Source organism: Balaenoptera borealis (assembly GCF_965194805.1).
Source record: "Balaenoptera borealis genome assembly, chromosome: 17".
Classification (NCBI taxonomy): domain Eukaryota; kingdom Metazoa; phylum Chordata; class Mammalia; order Artiodactyla; family Balaenopteridae; genus Balaenoptera; species Balaenoptera borealis.
In genome coordinates this window covers 71,936,036-71,961,275 of record NC_138876.1, presented here as the reverse complement: position 1 = coordinate 71,961,275, position 25,240 = coordinate 71,936,036, and the positions used below count along the sequence as shown (strand labels likewise).

Genomic DNA, 25,240 nt, shown 5'->3' with positions numbered 1-25,240 from the left:
AGTGTCCTTCTTTGTCTCTTGTGACAGACTTTATGTTAAAGTCTATTTTGTCTAATAAGAGTATTTCTACTCCAGCTTTCTTTTGATTTCCATTTGTGTGGAATATCTTTTTCTGTCCCCTCACTTTTAGTCCATATGTGTCCCTAGGTCTGAAGTGGGTCTCTTGTAGACAGTGTATTATATGGGTCTTGTTTTTGTATCCATTCAGCCAGTCTGTGTCTTTTGGTTGGAGCATTTAATACATTTACATTTAAGGTAATTACTGATACATATGTTCTTATTGTCATTTTGTTAATTGTTTTGGATTTGCTTTTGTAGTTCTTTTTTCTTCACTTCTTTTTTTTTGTTCTCTTGTGATTTGATGACTATCTTCAGTGTTATGTTTGGATTCCTCTTTCTTTTTTGTGTGTATATCTATTGTAGATTTTTGGTTTGTGGTTACTATGAGGGTTTGGTATAGCAAAACCTCATAGTATGTGTATACAAGATTGTTTTAAGTTCCTGCTCTCTTTTTTCAAATGCATTACCAATATCCTGCATTTGTACTCTCCTCAAGATTACTAGCTTTGATATCATATTTGTGTGTGGATGATTTCCTACCTTTATTGTATTTTTACCTTCACTGGTGAGCTTTCCCATTAGTAATTTTCTTGTTTGTACTTGTGGCTTTTTCTTTTCCACCTAGGGAAGTTCCTTTAGCATTTGTTGTAAAACTGGTTTGGTGGTGGTGAATTCTGTTAGCTTTTGCTTGTCTGTAAAGCTTTTGATTTCTCTGTTGAATCTGAACGAGAGCCTTGCTGGGTGGAGTATCCTTGGTTGTAGGTTTTTCCCTTACATCACTTTAAATATATTGTGCCACTTCCTTCTGGCCTGCAGTGTTTCTGCTGAAAAATCAGCTGATAACCTTATGGGGATTCCCTTGTATGTTATTTTTGGTTTTCCCTTGTTGCTTTTAATATTAATATTTTCTCTGTGTCTTTAATATTTGTCAGTTTGATTAATATGTGTCTCGGTGTGTTCCTCCTTGGGTTTATCCTGTATGGGACTCTATGTGCTTCCTGGACTTGGGTGATTGTTTCCTGTTCCATGTTAGGGAAGTTTTCAGTTTTATCTCTTCAAATATTTTCTTAGGCCCTTTCTCTCTCCTTCTGGGACCTCTATAATGTGAATGTTGGTGTGTTTAGTGTTGTCCCAGAGGTCTCTTAAACTGTCCTCATTTCTTTTCATTCTTTTTTCTTTATTCTGCTTTGCAGCAGTGATTTCCACCATTCTGTCTTCCAGCCCACTTATCTGTTCTTCTGCCTCATTTATTCTGCTATTGATAACTTCTAGTGTATTTTTCATTTCAGTTATTGTTCAATTGCTTGTTTGTTCTTTACATCTTCTAGCTCTTTGTTAAGCATTTCTTGTATCTTCTGAGTCCATGCCTTCATTCTTTTTCCGAGATCTTGAATCATCTTTACTACCATTACTCTGAATTCTTTTTCAGGTAGATTGCCTATCTGCACTTAACTTAGTTGTTCTTCTGGGGTTTTATCTTGTTCCTTTGTCTGGAACATATTCCTCTGCTGTCTCATTTTGTCAGACTTTCTGTGTTTGCAGTCTCTGTTCTGCAGGCTGCAGGATTGTAGTTCCTTTTGCTTCTGGTGTCTGCCCCCTGGTGGGTGAGGCTGGTCTGGAGGCTTGTGCAGGCTTCCTGGTTGGAGGGACTGGTGCCTGCCCACTGGTGGGTTTGTCCCTCTCGTGGGTAGGGCCATGTCAAGGGGTGTGTTTAGATGTGGCTGTGGGCTCAGAAAGACTTAGGCAGCCTGTCTGCTGATGCGTGTGGTGTGTTTTCACCCTGTTGGTTGTTTGGTCTGAGGTGTCCCAGCACTGAAGCCTACAGGCTGTTGGATGGCCCAAGACTTGGTGTCAAAATGGCAGCCTCCAGGAGAGCTCATGCTAATGAGTACTCTCCGGTACCTCTGTCACCAGTGTCCTTGTCTCCACAGTGAGCCACAGCCCTCCTTACCTCCCCAGGAGACCCTCTAAGACCAGCAGGTAGGTCTGGCCTAGGCTCCTCTGAAGTCACTGCTTTTTCCTTGGGTTTTGGTGCACACAAGACCTTGTGTGTGCCCTCCAAGAGTAGGCTTTCTCTTTCCTCGAGTTCTGTGGAGTTCCTGCGATCAAGCCCTGCTGGGCTTCAAAGCGAAATCCTCTGGGGGCTCCTCCCAATGCCAGACCCCCAGACTAGGGAGCCTGACGTGGGGCTCAGAACTCTCACTCCTATGGGAGAACCTCTGCGATATAATTACTTTCCAGTTTGTGCGTTGCCCACCCGGTGGGTATGGGATTTGATTGTATCATGAATGCGCCCCTCTTACCGTTTCGCTGTGGCCTGTTCTTTGTCTTTGGATGTTGAATATCCTTTTTGGTAGGTTTCATGCTCTTTTGTCAATGGTTGTTCAGCAGTTAGTTGTGATTTTGGTGTTTTCGTGAGAGGAGGTGTGTTCAAGTCCTTCTACTCTGCCGTCTTGTCTCCTCGCCTGTCTGGGGCCCACAGCATGGTCGCAGTTGCTGTCCCGCTGCAATGTGGCCTCGTTGTTTGGCCACAGACTGGCCTGCCTTCGGCGCCCATCAGGCTGGAACTAAGCCCTGCCATTATTTTTTTAAAGTACTTTTTCAGCCTTGCTGTTTTACTCCTCTCCTTCTGGGACCCTGATGACACAATTATTAGATCTTCTGTTGTAGCCACACAGGTCACTGAGACTCTGCTCATGTTTTTTCCTAGTTGGTTCATTTTTTGTTTTCCAGATTGGATAATTTCTATTGTTCTGTCTCTAAGTTCACTGATTCTTCCCTCTGACTTCTCCATTCTGCTCTTGTTCCTATCCGTTGTGTTTTTTATTTCAGTTATTTTACTTTTTTTTTTAATAAACTTATTTATTTATTATTATTATTTTTGGCTGCGTTGGGTCTTCGCTGCTGCACGTGGGCTCTCTCCAGTTGCTGTGAGTGGTGGCTTGTCCTGTTGCGGAGCATGGGCTCTAGGTACGCGGGCTTCAGTAGTCGTGGCTTGCGGGCTCAGCAGTTGTGGCACACAGGCTCAGTTGCTCCGTGGCATGTGGGATCCTCCCGGACCAGGGCCCGAACCCGTGTCCCCTGCATTGGCAGGTGGACTTTTAACCACTGCGTTACCAGGGAAGTCCGTTATTTTACTTTTTGGTTCTAAAAGTTTTATTTGGTTCCCCACCCCCCCTTTTTTTTTTTGCTGAGACTATTATTTTCATTTGTTTCAAGGGTGCTGCTAAATGCTCATTGAAGCCTTTTTATTATAGCTGCTTTAAAATCTGTCAGATAATTCTAACATCTCTTGTCATCTCAGAGTTGGTGTCTATTGATTGTCTTTTTTCATTCAGTTTGTGTTCTTTTTGGGTCTTGGCATGAAGAGTGATTTTATTGAAATCTAGATATTTTGAGTATCTGAGACTTTGGATCTTATTTCAGCTTTTTCTTTTAGCTGGCTTTCACTAATAGCAAGGGAGGAGTGGGTGCCATCTTGTTACTATGAGGTGGGAGCAGAAGTCCAGGTTTCCCACTCGGCCTCCGTTCACCCCCAGGGCAGTGCTCCATATTACTGCTGGGTGGCGGTGGGTGCCCCAGCTCCCCACGAGGCCTCCTGGGGCACCATCCTAGCAGATAGGGGAGGCTGCCTCATTGATGCTGGATGGGGTGTAATTCTGCCCCCACCCTCCACCCCAGATTGTCTCCACTGTCTTACAGGGAGGTGGGTAAGTCCCTGCTTCCTCTGACACCATCTTGTAGGGTTTGAGGCATCTCATTACAGCCTAGAAAGGAGGGAAGTTAGCCTTTGTTGCATGGTGGAGGTGGGGCCGCAGCATTTTCTGTGATGTTGGCTGGAGTAGAGCAGTTATTTTATATAAGTTATTGATTGTGGGAGGCTGCCCCTTTCTTGGTCCTTTGGCTAAGAGAGCAGGCTTTTTTTTTTTTTTTAAAGATTTATTTATTGATTCATTCATTGATTGATTGCTATGTTAGGTCTTCGTTTCTGTGCGAGGGCTTTCTCTAGTTGCGGCAAGCGGGGGCCACTCTTCATCGCGGTGCGCGGGCCTCTCATTATCGCGGCCTCTCTTGTTGCGGAGCACAGGCTCCAGACGCGCAGGCTCAGTAGTTGTGGTTCATGGGCCCAGTTGCTCCGCGGCATGTGGGATCTTCCCAGACCAGGGCTCGAACCCGTGTCCCCTGCATTAGCAGGCAGATTCTCAACCACTGCGCCACCAGGGAAGCCCCCGAGAGCAGGCTTTTGTTGAGACTTTTTCCCCTGCATCCATTGGCATTTCTGGGTTACCTGTTACTCTAGTGCCCAGTCTGGGATATATGAGGTAAAAGGAAACTCAAGGAACTCACTCCTATGCTGGGGTTTTTTTTTTTTTTTTTTTTTCTTTTGGATCCCAAGGTCCAACTCAGTCTGCCTTCTCTCTGCCTGAAAGTCTTCTCTCTTTTTTTTTTTTTGCACTTTTATTTTTCTTGTTTTTTTTTTTTAACTTCATTTTTCTGCTGCATTGTCTTTTTAAATAATTAATTAATTAATTATTGGCTGCGTTGGGTCTTCATTGCTGTGCGTGGGCTTTCTCTCATTGCAGCAAGCAGGGGCTACTCTTTGTTGCAGTGCGCAGGCTTCTCACTGCAGTGGCTTCTCTTGTTGTGGAGCATGGGCTCTAGGCATGCAGACTCAGTAGTTGTGGCGCATGGGCTTAGTTGCTCTGTGGCGTGTGGGATCTTCCCACACCAGGGCACGAACCCATGTCCCCTGCATTGGCAGGTGGATTCTTAACCACTGCACCAGCAGGGAAGCCCCTGCATTGGGTCTTTGTTGCTACATGCAGGCTTTCTCTAGTTGTGGCAAGTGGCGGCTACTCTTCGTTGCGGTGCATGGGCTGCTCATTGTGATGGCTTCTCTTGTTGCGGAGCACGGGCTCTAGGTGTGCGAGCTTCAGCAGTTGTAGCACGTGGGCCCTACAGCATGCAGGCTTCAGTAGTTGTGGCATGTGGGCTCAGTAGTTGTGGCTCGTGGGCTCTAGAGCGCAGGCTCAGTAGTTGTGGCGCACGGGCTCAGTAGTTGTGCACGGACTCAGTAGTTGTGGCGCGTGGGCTTAGTTGCTCTGCGGCATGTGGGATCTTCCCACACCAGGGATCGAACCCGTGTCCCCTGCATTGGCAGGCAGATTCTTAACCACTGCACCACCAGGGAAGTCCGAAAGTCTTCTTACATTTGTTTTATATATGATGTCTAGAGATTATAGTTGTAGTTAGGAGGAAGAATAGTGAAAAGTTTATCTGCTCCATCTTCCTAGAAAAGTCTCTAAAGGGTTTTTAATACAGATGTCATCTTTGTACTTGATATGACATTATGGGGTAGCTATTATGGGGATTGTGATTATAGAGTAATTGAGTTGGCACAATGGATTTGGATAATGGATTTTGTCTATGATGTTGAAAGTAATTGGCTAAAGGATCTTTGAAAAGGTGCCTGGAAGCATTCTAGGTAAAGATAATCTGAACCTGAACAAAGTGAGAGGGAAACAGAGTATACCCAGCTGGATTTGCGCAATGCTCTGGAGGAGGAAGTTGACAGACGGGTGGGAAGTGGCCCCAGAGTTCCAAGGTTAATGACATGGCCCATGTGACTAGAGAGATTGGGCAGACTTATTGTTTTGCTGTGTGGTGCTATATCACCTTTTGCATCAGTTGTGATTAACTGTAGATGTGTATAATAAATCTAGATGGCTGGGAAAGGTACTCTCTGTTATGTTCCTGTGGCTGATATCCTGATAATCAGGCTGACACATCTAAGTCTCACCATCTTCCCAAGGACAGGAGCTTTGAGGAAGCTCTATTTGATCAGTTTCACATACCAGATAAAGTGTGTTTTGTACAGATTGATGAGATAGCAGATTTAGCATATCATGTATTTTAATCAATAGGACAAAATAGAAGGATGAAAGTTGGTGTAATTTTACTTTGTCTTGACAATTATTTAATACTAGTACTCTTACGAGGCAGTTTGAGTCTTTTTTCATCTGTCATTTTGATATTAACTGCATTTCCATGGCAATTTTTTATAGCTTAAACTTGTAACTTAACTCATAACTGTAACTTAAATCTTAAAAACATAATATGAAGTAGAGTACTTTCAAGATTTATATATTGCCATTTGAGTGTTTCCCTGCCTGTCACATTTATATTTATATGAAAGCCAAAGCTATTCAATGTATTTGTTTCTTATTTCTCCCTTGAAATTTGTTGAGGGCATTTCTGTAATTGTTGGTTACGATGTTACGGTATTCTCTCTCTGGGAAAGTGGCATACACATGAGTTCTTAATTGGTCATTGTACAGTTGATTTTTTTTTTTTCAAATACACTGAACTTCAGTTTTTTCATCTCTAAATTGGAAGTACCAATACCTACTTCGAGAGGAGAATTCTGAAAGATAACATGAGAAAACTAATAGCACAGTGGCATGCACAAGTAAGCTCATTTTTTTCTGTTCTGTACACGTTTTCATTTCCCTTTGAATTAACAGAATGGCTTCAGAATTGGAAAGAAATCTTCATTTTTATAAGAAGCATTGAGATCCTTTGAAAGAATCAATATAACTGATAGTCTTGTCTCAGATAATTAACTTGTTCTCTTTCATAATAGTAGGCTATGGAGAATGTGTAGTCTTTGGACATAGACACAGCATAACATTTGCACTATGTGTGATGAAATTAAAGACTATAATCTCTGTGGCTTCTAGCAGACATCATAGGCATTGCCATCAAGTTTTGTGTTTTTTTAAAAAAATAAATTTATTTATTTTATTTATTTTTGGCTGTGTTGGGTCTTTGTTGCTGCACTCGGGCTTTCTCGAGTTGCGTCAAGCGGGGGCTGCTCTTCGTTCTGGTGTGCAGGCTTCTCACTGCAGTGGCTTCTCTTGTTGTGGAGCATGGGCTCTAGGCCCACGTGTTTCAATAGTTGTGGCTCACGGTCTCTAGAGTGCATGCTCAATAGTTGTGGTGCACGGGCTTAGTTGCTCCATGGCATGTGGGATCTTCCCAGACCAGGGCTCGGACCCGTGTCCCATGCATTGGCAGGCGGATTCTTAACCACTGTGCCACCAGGGAAGCCCCTGTCATCAAGTTTTTGATTGCTTTTGGAGTAGAACATTTTAAAAAATTATTTATTTTTTTAATTGATGTATAGTTGATTTACAATGTGTTAATTTCTGCTATATAGCGAAGTGATTCAGTTACACATATACATATTCTTTTTTACATTCTTTTCCATTATGGTTTGTCCCAGGATATTGAATATAGTTCCCTGTGCTATACCATAGGACCTTGTTGTTTATCCATTCTATATATACCAGTTTGTATCTGCTAACCCCAAATTCCCACTCCATCCCTTCCTCACCCCATCTCCCCCTTGGCAACCACACATCTGTTCTCTTGTGAGTCTGTTTCTGTTTCATAGATAGTTCATTTGTGTCATATTTTAGATTCCATGTATAAGTGATATGGTATTTGTCTATGTCTTTCTGACATACTTCACTTAGTGTGATAACCTCTAGGTCCACCCATTTTGCCGCAAATGGCATTATTTCATTCTTTTTTTATGGCTGAGTAGTATTCCATTGTATATATATACCACATCTTTTTTATCCATTCATCTGTTGATGGGCATTTAGGCTGTTTCCATGTCTTCACTATTGTGAATAGTGCTGCTATGAACATAGGGGTGCATGTATCTTTTTGAATTAGAGTTTTCTCTGGATATATGCCCAGGAGTGGCATTGCTGGATCATGTGTCAGCTCTATTTTTAGTTTTTTTTTTTTTAATTTTTTTTATTTTTAGTTTTTTAAGGAACTTCCATACTGTTTTACGTAGTGGCTGCACCAGTTTACATTCCCACCAACAGTGTAGGAGGGTCCCCTTTTCTCCACACCCTCTCCAGCATTTATTTATGTACGTATGTATGTATGTATGTATTTATTTTTGACTGTGTTGGGTGTTAGTTGCCGCACGCGGGCTTCTCTCTAGTTGTGGTGTGTGGGCTCCAGGCAGCATGGGCTCTGTAGTTTGCGGCACACAGGCTGTCTCGTTGAGGTGCACAAGCTCAGTAGTTGTGGCGCGTGGGCTTAGTTGCCCTGCAGCATGTGGGATCTTAGTTCCCCAACCAGGGATCAAACCCGCGTCCCCTGCAATGGAATGCGGATTCTTTACCACTGGACCACCACGGAGGTCCCTCCAGCATTTGTTATTTGTAGACTTTTTAATGATGGCCATTCTGACTGGTGTGAGGTGGTATCTCATTGTAGTTTTGATTTGCATTTCTTTAATAATAAGGGATGTTGAACATCTTTCCATGTGCCTGTTGACCATCTGTATGTCTTCTTTGGAGAAATGTCTATTTAGGTCTTCTGCCCGTTTTTGTTGTTGAGTTTTATGAGCTGTTTGTATATTTTGGAAATTAAACCCTTGTCGGTCCCATCATTTGCACATATTTTCTCCCTGGAGTAGAACATTATTTAAGGAATATTGAAATGTTTCAAGTTTAACTCCACTTTGTTCATTCTTTATTAATATGTTAATTTCTGTTTGTATCTAATTCTTAATTCTGAGTGCCCATGTACATCTCAAACTGAGTATGTATTAAATAAAAATTTACAGGTTCATAGGACTTGAAAGTATTTGAGGTAGCCCTTTTTCTTATACCAGAATGTTTGTAATCTAATGACTTAAGATGAACGTATTTACAAAAATCTGATATAAGAATAGTGAATAGAGTGAGACTGAAGCCTTTGACTAAAGATATCAAGTGTTAAATGGAATGTGCTGTTTTTTAAGGAGTGTCGGGGAAGAACCCCAACCTCATAGAGGATGACAGTGAGTAACAAGACTCCAAAGGAAATGACTCAGCAAGCAAGCAGGCTGGCTGGCCACAGCGCCATAGGTGCAAGTGTAGACCAGGAGACACAAAGGATCAGGGCAGGACGGTTTCCTACTCACAGCATGCAAACAGCAGGTGTTACTCATTCCCAGTTTAATCTTAAGTATTTGACACTAGACATAAACTAGTAATGTACATCAATACAGTACTGCATTCAAGGAAGAAATGTCATTGCCACTAAATATCACTTATAGCAAGATCCAGCTTTTAAAATACAAAACAAGAGACTTGTGTTGAACAGAATCTAGAATAGGCGATGAATCCCACTAGTCATCTGGGTCTGCAGCCTCATGACGGTCCTGACTATTCCCCACTATGGTCCTTTCATGGATTACTTCCCTCAGAATAATTTCCCTAGTCCAGTTGTCTTTATCCAGCTATTTGCTCACTTTGAAAAATACTGTTAGCTTTCTACCCAACTTTGTGCTTTCAGGGAACTAAATTACCAGTTTTCCCCCCTTCTCTGCACCCTATTGACAATAGCACGTATTTCTGTACCTTTCTAAGCTATTCTCTCAACTAAAACAGTGAGGGAGAGTCAATAAAAGTCATCCGGGGAATACCACCTTTCATAGGGCGCTGGGCTCATTTAAAACAATCTCAGATTTTGAGTTTTCATTAACTGTGAGGTAAGGGGAAAGGACCCCAGAGGTACATTGTATTTAATTGAGGATTTTCTTTAAAATAGTCAGTGGAGCTTAAAAAGCCCTTCATGTCTGTGTATGTTGTACTTCAGAGTGGCCGCCCTTGATACTAACATTGAACAGGTAAGCGGGCCAGACACTTGGTGCGGATGCGCCTCTGAAGGGGGGCCTGCACCCTTGTGCCATGAGGCACTTCAGCGCCAAGTCGAACAAAAAGGGTGGAAATCTCGCCAGCACAAGGCAGTATGCAGACAGTATTTTTTTTTTAACATCTTTATTGGAGTATAATTGCTTTACAATGGTGTGTTAGTTTCTGCTTTATAACAAAGTGAATCAGCTATACATATACATATATCCCCATATCTCTTCCCTCTTGCATCTCCCTCCCTCCCACCCTCCCTATCCCACCCCTCTAGGTGGACACAAAGCACCGAGCTGATCGCCCTGTGCTATGCGGCTGCTTCCCACTAGCTATCTATTTTACATTTGGTAGTGTATATATGTCCATGCCATTCTCTCACTTCGTCCCAGCTTACCCTTCCCCCTCCTCAAGTCCATTCTCTAGTAGGTCTGCGGCAGACAGTATTTTTAAGAAACGATCATACTTTGGCTGTTTGTCTTCTGCTTTTGGGACATCCGTACTTGACGCCTCTTTTGTTCTTTTTGTTTTTATATTTGTTTTCTTAAAATTTCTCTGAATTATACACAAATTTAGTAGAAAAGAGCATTTCTTAGTTTGAATTACTTTTGCCTCTATATTCTAGCTCTTTAATAGCCTTGTATGCTGAAGGATGGCAAAACAGATTGGTTCTGAGAACGAGTTATTTGTAGACTGCCTTATAAAACAGATGTCTGTGGGAAAAGGGTGTGTGTGTGTTTATAGTTTTAAAGGAAGGGACATGTATGAGAATTTTCATAAAACCTAAGCTTTTCCATATATAAGAACATTACAGAGCAACTCTTTTTATTTTTTTTGCCTTTGGTTCTCAAGCTTCTGTAAATGTCAAATCTTTCTGTGTCTTTGAGAATACATGATCATTTCAGGATTATTTTCCTTTTCCAGCTTCTAAAAATCCACATTTAAACTTCCACATTTCCTATAATTTGTTTGAACCCATAGCTGTCAACAGTGCTTCCACACAGGGAAATGCAGAATCTATACCAAAGTTATAAAAATAGTGTAGACATATAAAATATAGACGATCTGACACTGTTACTTAAATTGTTTTGCTAAAGGTCCTAAACTTTTTTTCTCTTACCCTGGAACACTGGTTTTCAAGATTAATGAGTGTTTATCCCTTAATTCTCAGTAGATGCAAAATCAAAAGGATAGAATTCATCTGGAGGAGTTATGGGGAGAGGTAGAAGCTTATTAATTCTTGTTTTTCTTAAACAGTGTAGTTTGCTGTTAAGTATTCGTTAATTTCCTCTTACAGTGTATTTTGGCTGGAAGATATCTTAAAGAAAGGAAGCTGTTCAAACATCAACTGATCAACTGATCTCTTAATTCAAACTGCCCTATTATCTTGTTCCATTTCTGGGTATCGAAGAGTAAATGTTCATGGGATTAGACAATTGGCTTACTTGAGTGATAACATTTTAAAACAAACGTAAAAGCATATACTACTTTTGGATCCTGTGATCTGGGAGGGTATACTCACTACTAAAGTGACTATGAGTTCTTGAAAAAACAGTTATTATAACATCATTTTTTTGTTTAGTAGCACTAAAGATTCTGGCATTCAAAATTTATCTTTATTTGCTATTATAATATAGACTTTATGAAATCTTTGCACTCATACATAATACGAAAACAATCATCCTCGCTTACGTTCCCAACAAAGTATTCATTCTCTTAGGTAAGTTTAGATAAACAAAGCAAAATCCAACTTTCATGGAAAATGGGAGACGGCAGGGGGTAGAGATGAGTCTTTACCTCCAGGCTCTCGTGCTTCTCTCTGCTCAGCTCCACTTCCATCCAGTGGTCACCCTCCAGATGCCCCACCCCGGCTGCCTGTGGCGAGGGCATCTGTCCTCTGTCCTGAGAACTCTCTGCTTCTGATGCGTCTCCTGCTCGAGACCCACAGTCTCCGTTCCTACTGGCAGTCTTCCTCCTTTCTCCACTGTTGTTTTGAACAAGTGTGATACTTTAATTGTACATTTATTTGAGATTTCTATATTTTACCCAGATCTTTTCTCAAGACTAGAATTCTGTCTCTGCCAATATTCTACCAACCAGTGGTTTCCTTAGTTCTTTCAAAAAGTAGTATTTTTAAAATAATATTTTAAAACACTATTTTAAAAGTAGTATTTTAATATGTTTTATTAAACAGTTGTCAAGAATATAGTTGAAGCATATTAAATATTTGACATTATAGTGATTAAATAAAATTACTCTATGTAAATATCCTCCCCCCAAAAAACTTCATTCAGTAGATTGACTAATTTCTATCTTCTTGTAATTTAATGTGTTTATTGTATAGAGACGTTTAACGAAATTATTTGACTTACCCTATGAAAGGTAAGTAGAAATTAGAATTCAGTCTGTTATATTAACAAAAAGCCAAAGTGATTTTAAAAAAAAAATTTAATGTCTTATTAAAATTACTTTCTTTTTTGCAGGTTGATTAGAGCACAAGCATCTGAACTTATATAACATGTAATCTTTCAAAGAACATATTAATGTATTTAATCAGAGCATTGGTATTGTTTCTTATAAAAGTTTTTACCTTTGTTTAATCGTCATGTACTTTTTTTAGACATTTCATCACCTGTTTCTTCCCAGTGTGGGCTAAGAAAGGAAATGGTAATTAAAGCTTTGCAAGCCAAATATATTTCCCTACCCCACAGATATTCCAAATTAAATAAAGTGAATAAGGTTAGTACTATTAAAGTTGGTTGCTAGCTAGGTAGTAGGGTTAGGTAATAACGAGCACATTTATTCTCCAAATATTTTTGTTTAATAATTAATACTACAGGTAAAAATCAATTTGCAAGCATCCTCTGTGTATGATAGTTTAATTACCAGGGCATAATCAAAATTAGATATGAAGAAAAACAACTGAATTCAGTGCAAAATACCAAAAGCTAAAGGTCCAAGAATTCATTCATTCAAACACCAGGTAGAATGAATTATCATGGCTCTCAAGCAAAAATAAAATAGCAATATTCAGTTAAAGGAAAACTAAAATACAATATAATGTTGGTGAATGTTATAACAGTCAATCTAAGTTTGACTACATCAAACAGAAGCCCAAAATAATGGTGATGGAAGTTTATTTTTCTCAAGTCAAAAATATCCAGAGTGGGTAGTCTGAAGGTGACAGTGGCTCCACTGTGTCCTCAGGGACCAGCCAGGCTCTTTGCCATCCTTAGCTTTGGCTTTCCTGTCAAGGTTAGCTTCTGGCCTTCAGCGACTCTCAGGGCTCTCAGGAGCAGGAAAAGTGGGTAGGGCTAGAGATGAAAGGACTTTCTTTCTTGTGGAGTTGAGTCATTGCCCTCTAAGCGGCCTTCCGAGGTGGCTTACCATCTTGTTAGACACAGCTCGGTCACATGACCACATGAGACTGTGAGGGAAACTGGGATATGTTAATTAACTTGATTGTGGTGATTATTTCAAAATGTATACACATTAACAAATCATCATGCTGTACTATATATGTGTGTGTGTGTGTGTGTGTGTGTGTGTGTGTGTATAGATATATATACACACACACACACACACACACACACACACAATATTTGTCAATTATTCCACAATAAAGCTGGATGAAGAAAAAAAGAGAAAAGGGCTTAGAGGCCGGAAAAACCTAATTGTAGAAAATAGGAGGAAATGGATATATAAATTGACAGTTGAAATCTGAATTTTATTCTCAACCTACGAAGCAGTGCATATTAGAAAACCTTTCTTTACGCTCAAGTGAAAATGAGACCATCTGTATAATTACTGCATGGGTTCAATTATAATTACTTTTTCCCCCCCTTTTCAGTTTCTTATGCTGTAATTTGGCCCATATTGTTACAGTGTGTCTTGCAGTTTGGTATATTCAATCACAAGTGGAAAACATGGACATCGAAATGCAGAAACCAAGACCCTGGGGGAAGGGCTAATGGATTACTGATTTGATTTGATTGTCAAATATAACCAATAATTAGCTTACCATTTTTAACAGCATTAAAAGTTGCATCACCTTAGTTCAAACCACCAAACAAAACGTAAATTAGCAAAAACATTGTTGGAATCTGATTCCTCCGGATAGTGCTGGCTTGCGCATATAATGTAGAGAGAAAGATTAGGAAGAACGATGCCAGCAAGAAACCCGGCGTGGCGTGTCGCTACATCAGGTTGACAAGTGCTTTGTTGTTGTGACGCTTACAGCAGGGGTTTTATGTCAGGTCAGCCTGAAAAGTGGTTCTCAGATGTTATGTTCTGCTGTGTTCTGATTAACTTTGAAATGATGATTTTTTATATTCCCTAACAAAGCCTGTGACAGCCAACCTTCTGTCTTCCTTGCAGGACAGAGATCCGGTTGAGGCAACCCCTTCAGGATGATCTTCCTTTCTTTGAGAAGCCCCCAGGCAGGCAGTTTTCCTTACCAAACCTGTCTCTGGAAGAGCCTCCACTGCAGACCAGGACACTGGCCAACGAGGAAGCACTGCAGAAGATCTGTGCCCTCGAAAGTGAGCTTGCTGCCCTCAGAGCTCAGATTGCCAAAATTGTGACCCTCCAAGAACAGCAAAACCTCAGTGCAGGTCTGGAATTCCTACATTTGTTTTAACCAGGAAACTGGAAATTAGGAGAATGCCACTAATTTGAAAAGAAAAAAAAAAAATGTGTATATAGAAGTGTAACTGAATCACTTTGCTATACACCTGAAACTAACACAACATTGTAAATCAACTATATTACAAGTTAAAAAAAAAAAAAGTAACAGCCATTGGGCTTGTTGGAAAATCAGGGGTCAGTCCTCTGCATTGTCCAGTATAGGACCCAGTCAAGGTTAAGTAGTTTTTGTTTGTTTTGAACAATCTTAATGCTGTCAGAGAGGATGATGAGTGTATTTTGAAAACACAACATATACATACATTGATACAGTTGAATTGCTACTCATGTGAATGCTGTGGTAAACTTAGTTGTCTGTGATAATGGCATTCACATCAGACATCAGACAGGAGGTAATCCAAAAAACAACCCTGACAGGGTTGAATGCTGTTTACCGACCTACACGTCCTTTACTTGGCCTTTCTACCTCCCTTTCCTGCTCTAAGGCAAGTACTTGGCCTTTCTACCTCCCTTTTCCTGCTCTAAAATGGGGATAGTTAGTTACCTATGGTAGGGAGTAAACCTGGAGATTATATAGGATACCTTTAGCCACACAGTAGCTATTCAGTAGTCATTTTTCTCCCTCTTGCCTGGAGTGGAAACTGAATTCAGGTCCTTGGACTCCTGGACTACTACTGTTGCTTTTATTTGTGTGGCACTGTCACTTTGGAGAAGAAACTATAGCCTTGAAATCCTAGCCCATTAACCTGCTGGTAGGTAGTGGTTGTTTTTCCGAGTGTTGTTCCTGAGTCCTGGCGAGACTCAGCATAAGCCAACTCTAAAGGTTAAAGGATAGGACAGTTATTCTGCCTCTGAGCCACGTTGCTTGTGGTCCTAGAGTTTAATGTAACCCCACATGGAAACCTCATCCAACCTGGGTCAGGCCAAGATGGGCAGAGGGTGAGTGCACTCCCTGCACCTGGTGTTACTTACGTGAAATTTGCACGTAACTTATGAAAAACCAAAGTCCTACCCTTTCCTGTTTAACCTATGAATTACATGTCTCTTTTGCTTTACCTCCCTCTTCTGGCAGACTAGAAAACTGCTGTAAATTGTGAGATAATTTGGGGATTTATGTTAGACTTCTATTTACAATCCAAATCCCTTGAGTAAAACTCATTTGCATCGAGTTCCCCCTAATCAATATAGTTCACCCCCAAAACAACTCTCTAATCTCCAAATATGCAGAAAGATGAATTTTTAGGTCCTTATTTTAGAACCACTTTAACTCTTGGTTACTTCTTGTTTTGGAAATTAACTATATAACTTTTTTTTTTCTCCCAGAAATTTGTTCAACAGTAAATCTAAAACTTTAAACACACTTTGGTCAATGCACATTGTAGTTAATGCTCAATTAAATCTTCTATGTAAATATACTTAAAATGAATCACAAATGTATCAAATGGTTTTTTCAAATAGTTACTCTAGTACTAAATTGTCAAACTGTATATACTGAAGATAGTTAAGTGTGCAGTACAGATGCTCTGTTTCATCTAAAAGTAGCTACACACTTGGCAGCAGTCAGACCTGAACACTAGAGATCACAAAAGCGCCCTGTTAAGTTAAATGGAATGTTTCCATCTGGAGAGTTTGGGATTAAATGATAGTGACTGAGATGCAGGCATTTAGATTCCAACCAAGTAACTGAAACTTCCTGTCTACTTACGTAACTTCGATTCTTTTTAAGGATACTGTTTTCAGATATAAAGTCCTTAACATAATGTTGCTTTTAAAATAGTTTATTTGCCTATTACCAGCAGGATCAAACTGACTTTCCCTTGTTTCTGTAGGTGACTTAGAATCTACGGCATCCATTGCCACAGGGCCACCCTCTGTCCCGTCACCTCCCCCTCCGCCACCTCCCCTCCCTCCGTCAGGGCTCCACCAAAGCACATCTGCTATTGATCTGATTAGAGATCGAAGAGAGAAAAACGCCTGTTCTGGAAAGACTTCAGTCAAGAGCAGTCCAAAGAAATCTGATATACCAAATATGCTGGAGATCCTTAAAGACATGAACAGCGTGAAACTTCGGTCAGTAAAAAGGTGAGGATACATTTGCCTTCTTTCTCACTTCCCTTGATTTTTTATGCCTAAAACCAAGTACTAGGTTTCTTTTCTTTTTTGAATTTTTGAATTTTATTAAATTTTTTTATACAGCAGGTTCTTATTAGTCATCCATTTTATACACATCAGTGAATACATGTCAATCCCAATCTCCCAATTCATCACACCACCACCACCACCCCCCGCCAGTTTCCCCCCTTAGTGTCCATACGTTTGTTCTCTACATTTGTGTCTCAATTTCTGCCCTGCAAACTGGTTCATCTGTACCATTTTTCTAGGTTCCACATATATGCGTTAATATACGATACTTGTTTTTCTCTTTCTGACTTACTTCACTCTGTATGACAGTCTCTAGATTCATCCACGTCTCTACAAATGACTCAATTTCGTTCCTTTTTATGGCTGGGTAATATTCCATTGTATATATGTACCACATCTTCTTTATCCATTCGTCTGTCAGTGGGCACTTAGGTTGCTTCCATGTCCTGGCTGTTGTAAATAGTGCGGCAGTGAACATTGTGGTACATGACTGTTTTTGAATTATGGTTTTCTCTGGGTATATGCCCAGTAGTGGGATTGCTGGGTCATATGGTAGTTCTATTTTTAGTTTTTTAAGGAACCTCCATACTGTTCTCCATAGTGGCAGTATCAATTTGCATTCTCACCAACAGTGCAAGAGGGTTCCCTTTTCTCCACACCCTCTCCAGCATTTGTTGTTTGTAGATTTTCTGATGATGCCCATTCTAACTGGTGTGAGGTGATACCTCAGTGTAGTTTTGATTTGCATTTCTCTAATAATTAGTGATGTTAAGCAGCTTTTCACGTGCTTCTTGGCCACCTGTATGTCTTCTTTGGAGAAATGTCTATTTAGGTCTTTTGCCCATTTTTGGATTGGGTTGTTTTTTTAATATTGAGCTGTATGAGCTGTTTATATATTTTGGAGATTAATCCTTTGTCCACTGATTCATTTGCAAATATTTTCTCCCATTCTGAGGTTTACTTTTCGTCTTGTTTGTAGTTTCCTTTGCTTTGCATAAAGCTTTTAAGTTTCCTTAGGTCCCATTTGTTCATTTTTGTTTTTATTTCCGTTACTCTAGGAGGCAGATCAAAGAAGGTCTTGCTGTGATTTATGTAAAAGAGTGTTCTTCCTAGATTGTTTATTTGGTATGTTTGTTGTTTCTTGAAGTAGGATTGTATTGCTATAAACTTCCCTCTTAGAACTGCTTTTGCAGCATCCCATAGGTTTTGGATCGTCGTGTTTTTGTTGTCATTTGTCTCTAGTATTTTTTGATTTCCTCTTTGATTTCTTCAGTGATCTCTTGGTTATTTAGTAGCGTATTGTGTAGCCTTCATGTGTTTGTGTTTTTTACGTTTTTTTTCCCTGTAATTGATTTCTAATCTCAGAGCATTATGCTCAGAAAAAATGTTTGATATGATTTCAGTTTTCTTAAATTTACTGAGGCTTGATTTGTGACCCAAGATGTGATCTATCCTGGAGAATGTTCCGTGCGCACTTGAGAAGAAAGTGTAATCTGCTGTTTTTGGAAGGAATGTCCTATAAATATCAATTAAATCTATCTGGTCTATTGTGTCATTTAAAGCTTGTGTTTCCTTATTAATTTTCTGTTTAGATGATCTGTCCATTGGTGTAAGTGAGGTGTTAAAGTCCCCTACTATTATTGTGTTACTGTCGATTTCCTCTTTTATAGCTGTTAGCAGTTGCCTTATGTATTGAGGTGCTCCTATGTTGGGTGCATATATATTTATAATTGTTACATCTTCTTCTTGGATTGATCCTGTGATCATTATGTAGTGTCCTTCTTTATCTCTTGTAACATTCTTTATTTTAAAAGTCTATTTTATCTGATATGAGTTTTGCTACTGCAGCTTTCTTTTGATTTCCATTTGCATGGAATATCTTTTTCTATCCCCTCTATGTCTGTATCTCCCTAGGTCTGAAGTGGGTCTCTTGTAGACAGCATATATATGGGTCTTGTTTTTGTATCCATTCAGTGAGCCTGTGTCTTTTGGTTGCGCATTTAATCCATTCACGTTTAAGGTAATTATCGATATGTCTGTTCCTATTACCATTTTCTTAATTGTTTTCGGTTTGTTTTTGTAGGTCCTTTTCTTCTCTTGTGTTTCCCACTTAGAGAAGTTCCTTTAGCATTTGTTGTAGAGCTGGTTTGGTGGTGCTGAATTCTCTTAGCTTTTGCTTGTCTGTAAAGCTTTTGATTTCTCCCTCGAATCTGAATGGATCCTTGCTGGGTAGAGTAATCTTGGTTGTAGGTTCTTCCCTTTCATCACTTTAAATATGTCATGCCACTCCCTTCTGGCTTGTAGAGTTTCTGCTGAGAAATCAGCTGTTAACATACAAGGGAACTCCCATAAGGTTATTTGTTGTTTTTCCCTTGCTGCTTTCAATAATTTTTCTTTGCCTTTAATTTTTGCCAATTTGATTACTATGTGTCTCAGCATGTTTCTCCTTGGGTTTATCCTGTATGGGACTCTGCGCTTCCTGGACTTGGGTGGCTGTTTCCTTTCCCATGTTAGGGAAGTTTTCGACTATAATTTCTTCAAATATTTTCTCGGGTCTTTTCTCTCTCCCTTCTCCTTCTGGGGCCCCTATAATGCGAATGTTGTTACGTTTAATGTTGTCCCAGAGGTCTCTTAGGCTGTCTTCATTTCTTTTCATTCTTTTTCTTTTTTTTTTTTTAGCCGTGTGTCCAGCAATTTTACTCTTGGCAATTTGATGCAGAAGAATAAAACAGGGACAGAGCTGCAGGGTCAGGGAAGGGAAGTCTGTTTCCAAGTGATTGTCCCTTGTAATGCGGAGCTGTCAGGGCTCCTCTTCATGGGCAATTCTGTTGCAAGCAAGACACAGGCATTGTCAGCAAAGTCCGAACATTTATGATGCGACAGTGGGCAGGCCGGGCCTGGGAAGAGGTGGTGACAGAATGGAAGAGCCTAAGTGTAGGAAGGGACAATGGAGGTCACCTTGCCCAACCTCGCCTCCCAGTCAGAATTCTGCAGTCCGGTGTCCCCAGCATGTGATCATCCTGGCTCCTTTTGAACCCTCCTGGGCTGCAGGGTTCACTGCCTCCTGAAGCAGCCCTTTTGTTTGCTGGACAGCTCTGGCTATTAAGAAGCATTTTTTTTTTTTAATAGTCTATGAAGCTCTTTCTCTGTGTAATGTCCACTTCCATTCATCTCAGCTCAGCCCTCTGGAGCCAGCCAATATTTACTGAGGACCTACTATGCCCCACTATTCTAGATTCCGAAGTTAAGGTGATGAACGAAACAAAGTCCCTTGGAGTGTTTAAATCTACTGGGCCAGTCCACTGTTTCCTCCACATGACACAGGATTTTTCCCTTCTCCCCAGACTCTCTGGAGTCCTATTCATGTTCAGTTTTCAGTTTGTGAGGTCTCTGAGGGCTAAGTGCAGTTTCTCCTTGGAATTCTCTGGTGGTCCAGTGGTTAGGACTCCGTGCTTCCACTGCAAGGGGCGCAGGTTCCATCCCTTGGGAGAAAGTATCGGAGAGAGTGAGGATCCAAACGAGGAGGCTCAGCGTGCTGTCTGCCCGCCGTCCGCGGCTGGGGCCCCGAGTTGGCGAGCTCATTCTTTTTTCTTTATCCTGTTCCGCAGCAGTGAATTCCACCATCTGTCTTCCAGGTCACTTATCTGTTCTTCTGCCTCAGTTATTCTGCTATTGATTCCTTCTAGTGTTATTTTTCATTTCAGTTATTTGTTTGTTCTTTAATTTTTCTAGGTCTTTGTTAAACATTTCTTGCATCTTCTTGCATCTTTGCCTCCATTCTTTTTCCAAGGTCCTGGATCATCTTCACTATTATTATTCTGAAATCTTTTTATGGAAGGTTGCCTATCTCCATTTAGTTGTTTTCTGGGGTTTTATCTTGTTCCTTCATCTGGTACATAGCTCTCTGCCTTTTCATGTTGTCTGTCTTTCTGTGAATGTAGTTTTTGTTCCACAGGCTGTAGAATTATAGTTCTGCTTGCTTCTGCTGTCTGCCCTCTGGTGGATGAGGCTATCTAAGAGGCTTGTGCAAATTTCCTGATGGGAGGGACTGGTGGCAGGTAGAGCTGGCTGTTGCTCTGGTGGGCAGAGCTCCGTAAACCTTTAATCCGCTTGTCTGCTGATGGGTGGGGCTGGGTTCCCTCCCTGTTGGTTGTTTGGCCTGAGGCAACCCAGCACTGCAGCCTACCCAGCTCTTTGGTGGGGCTAATGGCGGATTCTGGGAGGGCTCACGCCGAGGAGCACTTCCCAGAACTTCTGCTGCTAGGGTCCTTGTCCTCATGGTGAGACACAGCCACCCCCCGCCTTTGCAGGAGACCCTCCAACACTAGCAGGTAGGTCTGGTTCAGTCTCCTATGGGGTCACTGCTTCTTCCCATGGGTCCCGATGCGCACACTGCTTTGTGTGTGCCCTCCAAGAGTGGAGTCTGTTTCCCCCAGTCCTGTCGAAGTCCTTCAATCAAATCCTGCTATCCTTCAAAGTCTGATTCTCTAGGAATTCCTCCTCCCATTGCTGGACCCCCAGGTCGGGAAGCCTGACATGGGTATCAGAACCTTCACTCCAGTGGGTGGACTTATGTGGTATAAGTGTTCTCCAGTGTGTGAGTCACCCACCCAGCAGTTATGGGATTTGAGTTTATTGTGATCACGCCCCTCCTACCATCTCATTGTGGCTTCTCCTTTGTCTTTGGATGTGGGGTATCTTTTTTGGTGAGTTCCAGTGTCTTCCTGCCGATGACTGTTCAGCAGTTAGTTGTGATTCCGGTGCTCTCGTAGGAGGGAGAGCACGTCCTTCTACTCTGCCATCTTGAACCAATCTCCCAAGTACTAGGGTTCTTGAGAACTTTGTTTTATAACATGACTACATGAGTAGCTCTAAGTTTTTAATTTAAAAAAGATAGTTAATGGTGTACAGGAGCCTAAGAGATTAGCAGAATAATCACTTGCAGAGGTAACTTTCCAGTTTCACTCCCAATTGCATTTGAAGCCTTTTCGTTACTGTGCAGTCATTCATCCAGTGAAGCTGTGTCACGTCCCTGCTATGGTAGTCACCAGGCTTTCGGAGAAGAATGGAACCCTGATTGCCCTGAAGGAGCACATAATCTCTGCTCCTGAGAGGACCTGAGTGACTGTTCATTGGGGCACCTTTGTGCTCTTTCATTGAGCCTTAAATCTAGGGTTTTCACTTCGCTGCATCAGTATGTGTCAGTGTCTTTGTCAAGTGTATCTGACACCAGGGAAGTGCTGTCAGGCTCCCCGTGTGCTTCCCGGAGGGATCAGCGCCCCCTTGGTTTATGTTCATTTCTCTCAGGTCAGAAGAAGATACAAAGCCCAAACCGGTGGACGTTTCTGACCCTGCTGCCCTCATAGCAGAGGCTCTGAAAAAGAAGTTTGCTTATCGGTATCGATGTGATAGCCAAGGTGAAGTTGAAAAAGGAATTCCAAAGTCTGAATCAGAGGCCACCTCGGAAAGAGTGTTGGTGAGTACTGGGCAGACTTCTCTCCTAGGACAGCCTGGTAGTTCACTGCACTGCGGCACACTGCAAGCCATTCAGCTGTGTTCGCCTGCAAGATTCAAAAGGATGTGTGCTACAGGATTTAGTCCCTGCCTACAGCTAGATTACCTATTATAGAAGAACACAGAGAAGGAAGCAAAAGTTAACCCCTGGTTTCATTGCTTAGTGTCTCCTGTGTTAAATTTTCCATGCTGTTTTATTTAAGTATAATGAAGTGAAATTCATTACAATAAAATTTATATCTGAGGACAATAAAAATGCTGTGATATAGAAAGGAAAGATCATTTTCTCTTAGGGCACCTGTGAGGAAGTCTCCTGAAGAGGGAGAGACATTTGACCAGGGCCTTGCAGGCTGTGGGCATGCCAGAGGTGGAGACTGAGCAGATTTCATGGAAGCTCTCAAATATATTAATTTATACATTACCTTTATTCAGGGTACTGTCATGGGGGATATGTGTTTATCTATTCCAGAGATGTAGATATCTTAGAAATTCTAGCATGTTTGAAACTCTTCAGACATTGAAAAGGAAACTCTGTACCTTCCTTCTTTTATTTGGAGAAGTAAAATTGGACTAAGCTAGGCTCTTGCTAAGGTAATTATAGTTTTCTAGGGTATAATATTGTTAATTTTGTTGTCTCTTTGTCTTTCACTCTTTTGCTATGTCATGTTTATAACAACCTGTCAATTCATAAAGGTTTTAATATTACCTAGCTGTTTGGTTTTTCATGAAGAACATACCTTTGACCCATGATTGGGAGGGGGGCATATCATTACTGTTACATGAACCAGTGTCTTTTTTGTTTCTTTTCTAGTTTGGGCCACACATGTTGAAGTCTACAGGAAAAATGAAGGCTTTAATCGAAAATGTTTCAACTTCCTAATAGTGAGCTGAGGGAGACTATCCTACTAGTTCAGCTGTTGGTGGATTAGGGCTGTTCGGCTAGTAGAGATCAACACTGTTTGGTAAACACCTGAATTTAGTGTCTCCTTTTAAGTCTCAGAGGATTAAGCTATAACAAAAGCACTCTTAAGTTTGTTTGCTTTTAAGAGAAGGTCCGTTCTGAAGTTTTCCATAACATATTTATATTCTGACATGTTTTTAATGTGTAGCCAAGATGTTTAGATTTCCAGTCTGGAAAACAATTATATAGATTTCAGAACAAAGAAAGGACCTTTGTAGATGTGAGTTTTTAATTCTTAACACTAATTTATCTGTACAAATGTTTTATGTGCATGTACTTGGATATAAAACAGGACATAAGATTTAGCAAGGAGGTGACGAGGGTGCTGATAGTGTCATTTGTTTTCAGTGATCATTTCTATTCAGTGATGGAGCAGCTGGGATAACCAGGTTGTTGGAGTGAAGTGTTTTTGAGATTGGAATTTCTTCTTACCTTGAACACAACTTTTTAGATTCTCTCTTCACGTTTTCTTGGATTGGGGACGGGGTTTGAGTAGGAACCTGCTCATGTTTGCTGCTGAAATTCCATAATGCTTTCCTTTAAAGAGGGAAGTCAAGGATCATGGAAACTGTTTTCACTGTAGTGCTGTCCAGTGCTGAGGAAGAAAATGTTTTCAAATAGTGAGGAATCAAATGATTGAATTAAATCTCTTTTAAAGTAAAAACTAGAATGTACCATCTTTTTCTTTCAGTTTAATAAATGACATGAAGATAACTTGATGCTAATGCTAATACTTCTGGAAATGTCAGCATAATGGAGTTAAAAAATTTTTAATATTGGTCGAAATAGTAGCTTTATAATGAAACATTGAATAGGCGAAAGAATTTTCTGCAAGTTGCTTATCATTGGTCAGAATGCTGTTTTGCTGAATTACATTATGTAGCATAAACCTTAGGTGCTATTAGGAAGTAGACAACTGCCTTTCTCCTCTACGACTTCTAAGGAATTGCTACAAGTGATCATTTTTAAATGCTGCATGTATCTTCATGATTTTCTATATTTCTGTTAAACACACATAGTTAGTTAATGTCAGAACCTCCTACTATGAGTAAATATTTGGAAGTATTATTTAAATCTAGTGAAAAGAAAGTTGTACTTCCTGGGGGGGATTAGGAGATGTGAAGACACTTTTAAGTTATTGAAAATATGTGCAGTGTTCTAAGTAATAGCAAATATTAGTTGGAGGTAATTTTCATGGTTTGGTTATTCAGCTTAACTTTGAACTGTGGCTTATTTTACACATGTTGTTATATTGTTTCTGATTGTTTTCTATGGTTTAAAACTTCTGCCTTTAAAAGGAATTCAGAAAATTCGCCTGATATAAATTTCTTAGGAGGTCAAAGTATGTATATTTGTATCAGTATTGAATTTTGGGCAGTGCTCCAATTACAAGGAAGTTACTGTTTTGAAATAAACTTTTACTTTCCTTGGGCCATAATGGCTATACAAATGCTTTCCTTTTTTTTTTCCCCACAATAGGCAAGATTCTTTTATATTATACATGCAGCTTCTTTAGAATTATTTGCTTTCTGCATTTTTCAAGTGTAAATATATTGCCTAAAATGTATCACCTCTCATTCATCTTTCTCTTCAAGGGACTTAATTACTTCATCATTAAAAAGAGAAAGGCAGTCACTGGGGATGAGTTTCCTCAGGATTCTCAAGCCTATAATCCACCTCTGGGACTGGTGAAAGCTCTTTTCTCATCTTCCCCTACACCCATCTCATTCAGTTTCCGGTTCTCCCACTCAACACATTACCTGAAGTGAAAGATCTTAAAAATAGTTAAAGTCTACATTTTACAGCTGAGGCTCAAAAAGTTAAATAACTGGTGTAATGTTTTCTCTCCTGTGATTTTGACTAGTCTAGGGGCTCACTCTTATAGAGCGGACCCTTGAAAACGTGGGGGGCGGGACTTCCCTGGCGGTCCAGTGGTTAAGACTTCACCTTCCAATGCAGGGCCTGTGGGTTCCATCCCTGGCCAGGGAGCTAAGATCCCCATGCCTCCTGGCCAAAAACCAAAACATAAAACAGAAGCAATATTGTAACAAATGCAATTAAAAGACTTTAAAATTGGTTTATATCAAAGTTTAAAAAAAGAAAGAAAACATGGGTGTTTGTTAGGGGCACTGACTCCCTCTCCTCCCCAGTCGAAAATCCACGCATTGCTCTCTCTACCTCAACAACAAATGAATTGGTAAAT

At 40.5% G+C, this 25,240-nt stretch overlaps 1 protein-coding gene across 4 annotated transcripts in view; it reads left to right on the top strand.

The window, feature by feature from the left end:
* The window catches only part of MTFR1 (mitochondrial fission regulator 1), a 66,226-nt gene extending 41,739 nt beyond the window's left edge, over nt 1–24,487 (top strand). For 3 of the 4 annotated variants that reach the window (XM_082364837.1, XM_082364834.1, XM_082364835.1), the window contains 4 exons: nt 14,154–14,389; nt 16,250–16,502; nt 21,870–22,038; nt 22,888–24,487. In XM_082364837.1, coding sequence (XP_082220963.1) covers nt 14,154–14,389; nt 16,250–16,502; nt 21,870–22,038; nt 22,888–22,956 — 727 coding nt within the window. In that variant the 3' untranslated portion in view covers nt 22,957–24,487. The remainder of the gene's footprint in view (nt 1–14,153; nt 14,390–16,249; nt 16,503–21,869; nt 22,039–22,887) is intronic. The other variant, XM_082364836.1, reaches the window with a different exon arrangement.
* The last annotated feature ends 753 nt before the right edge of the window (nt 24,488–25,240 follow it).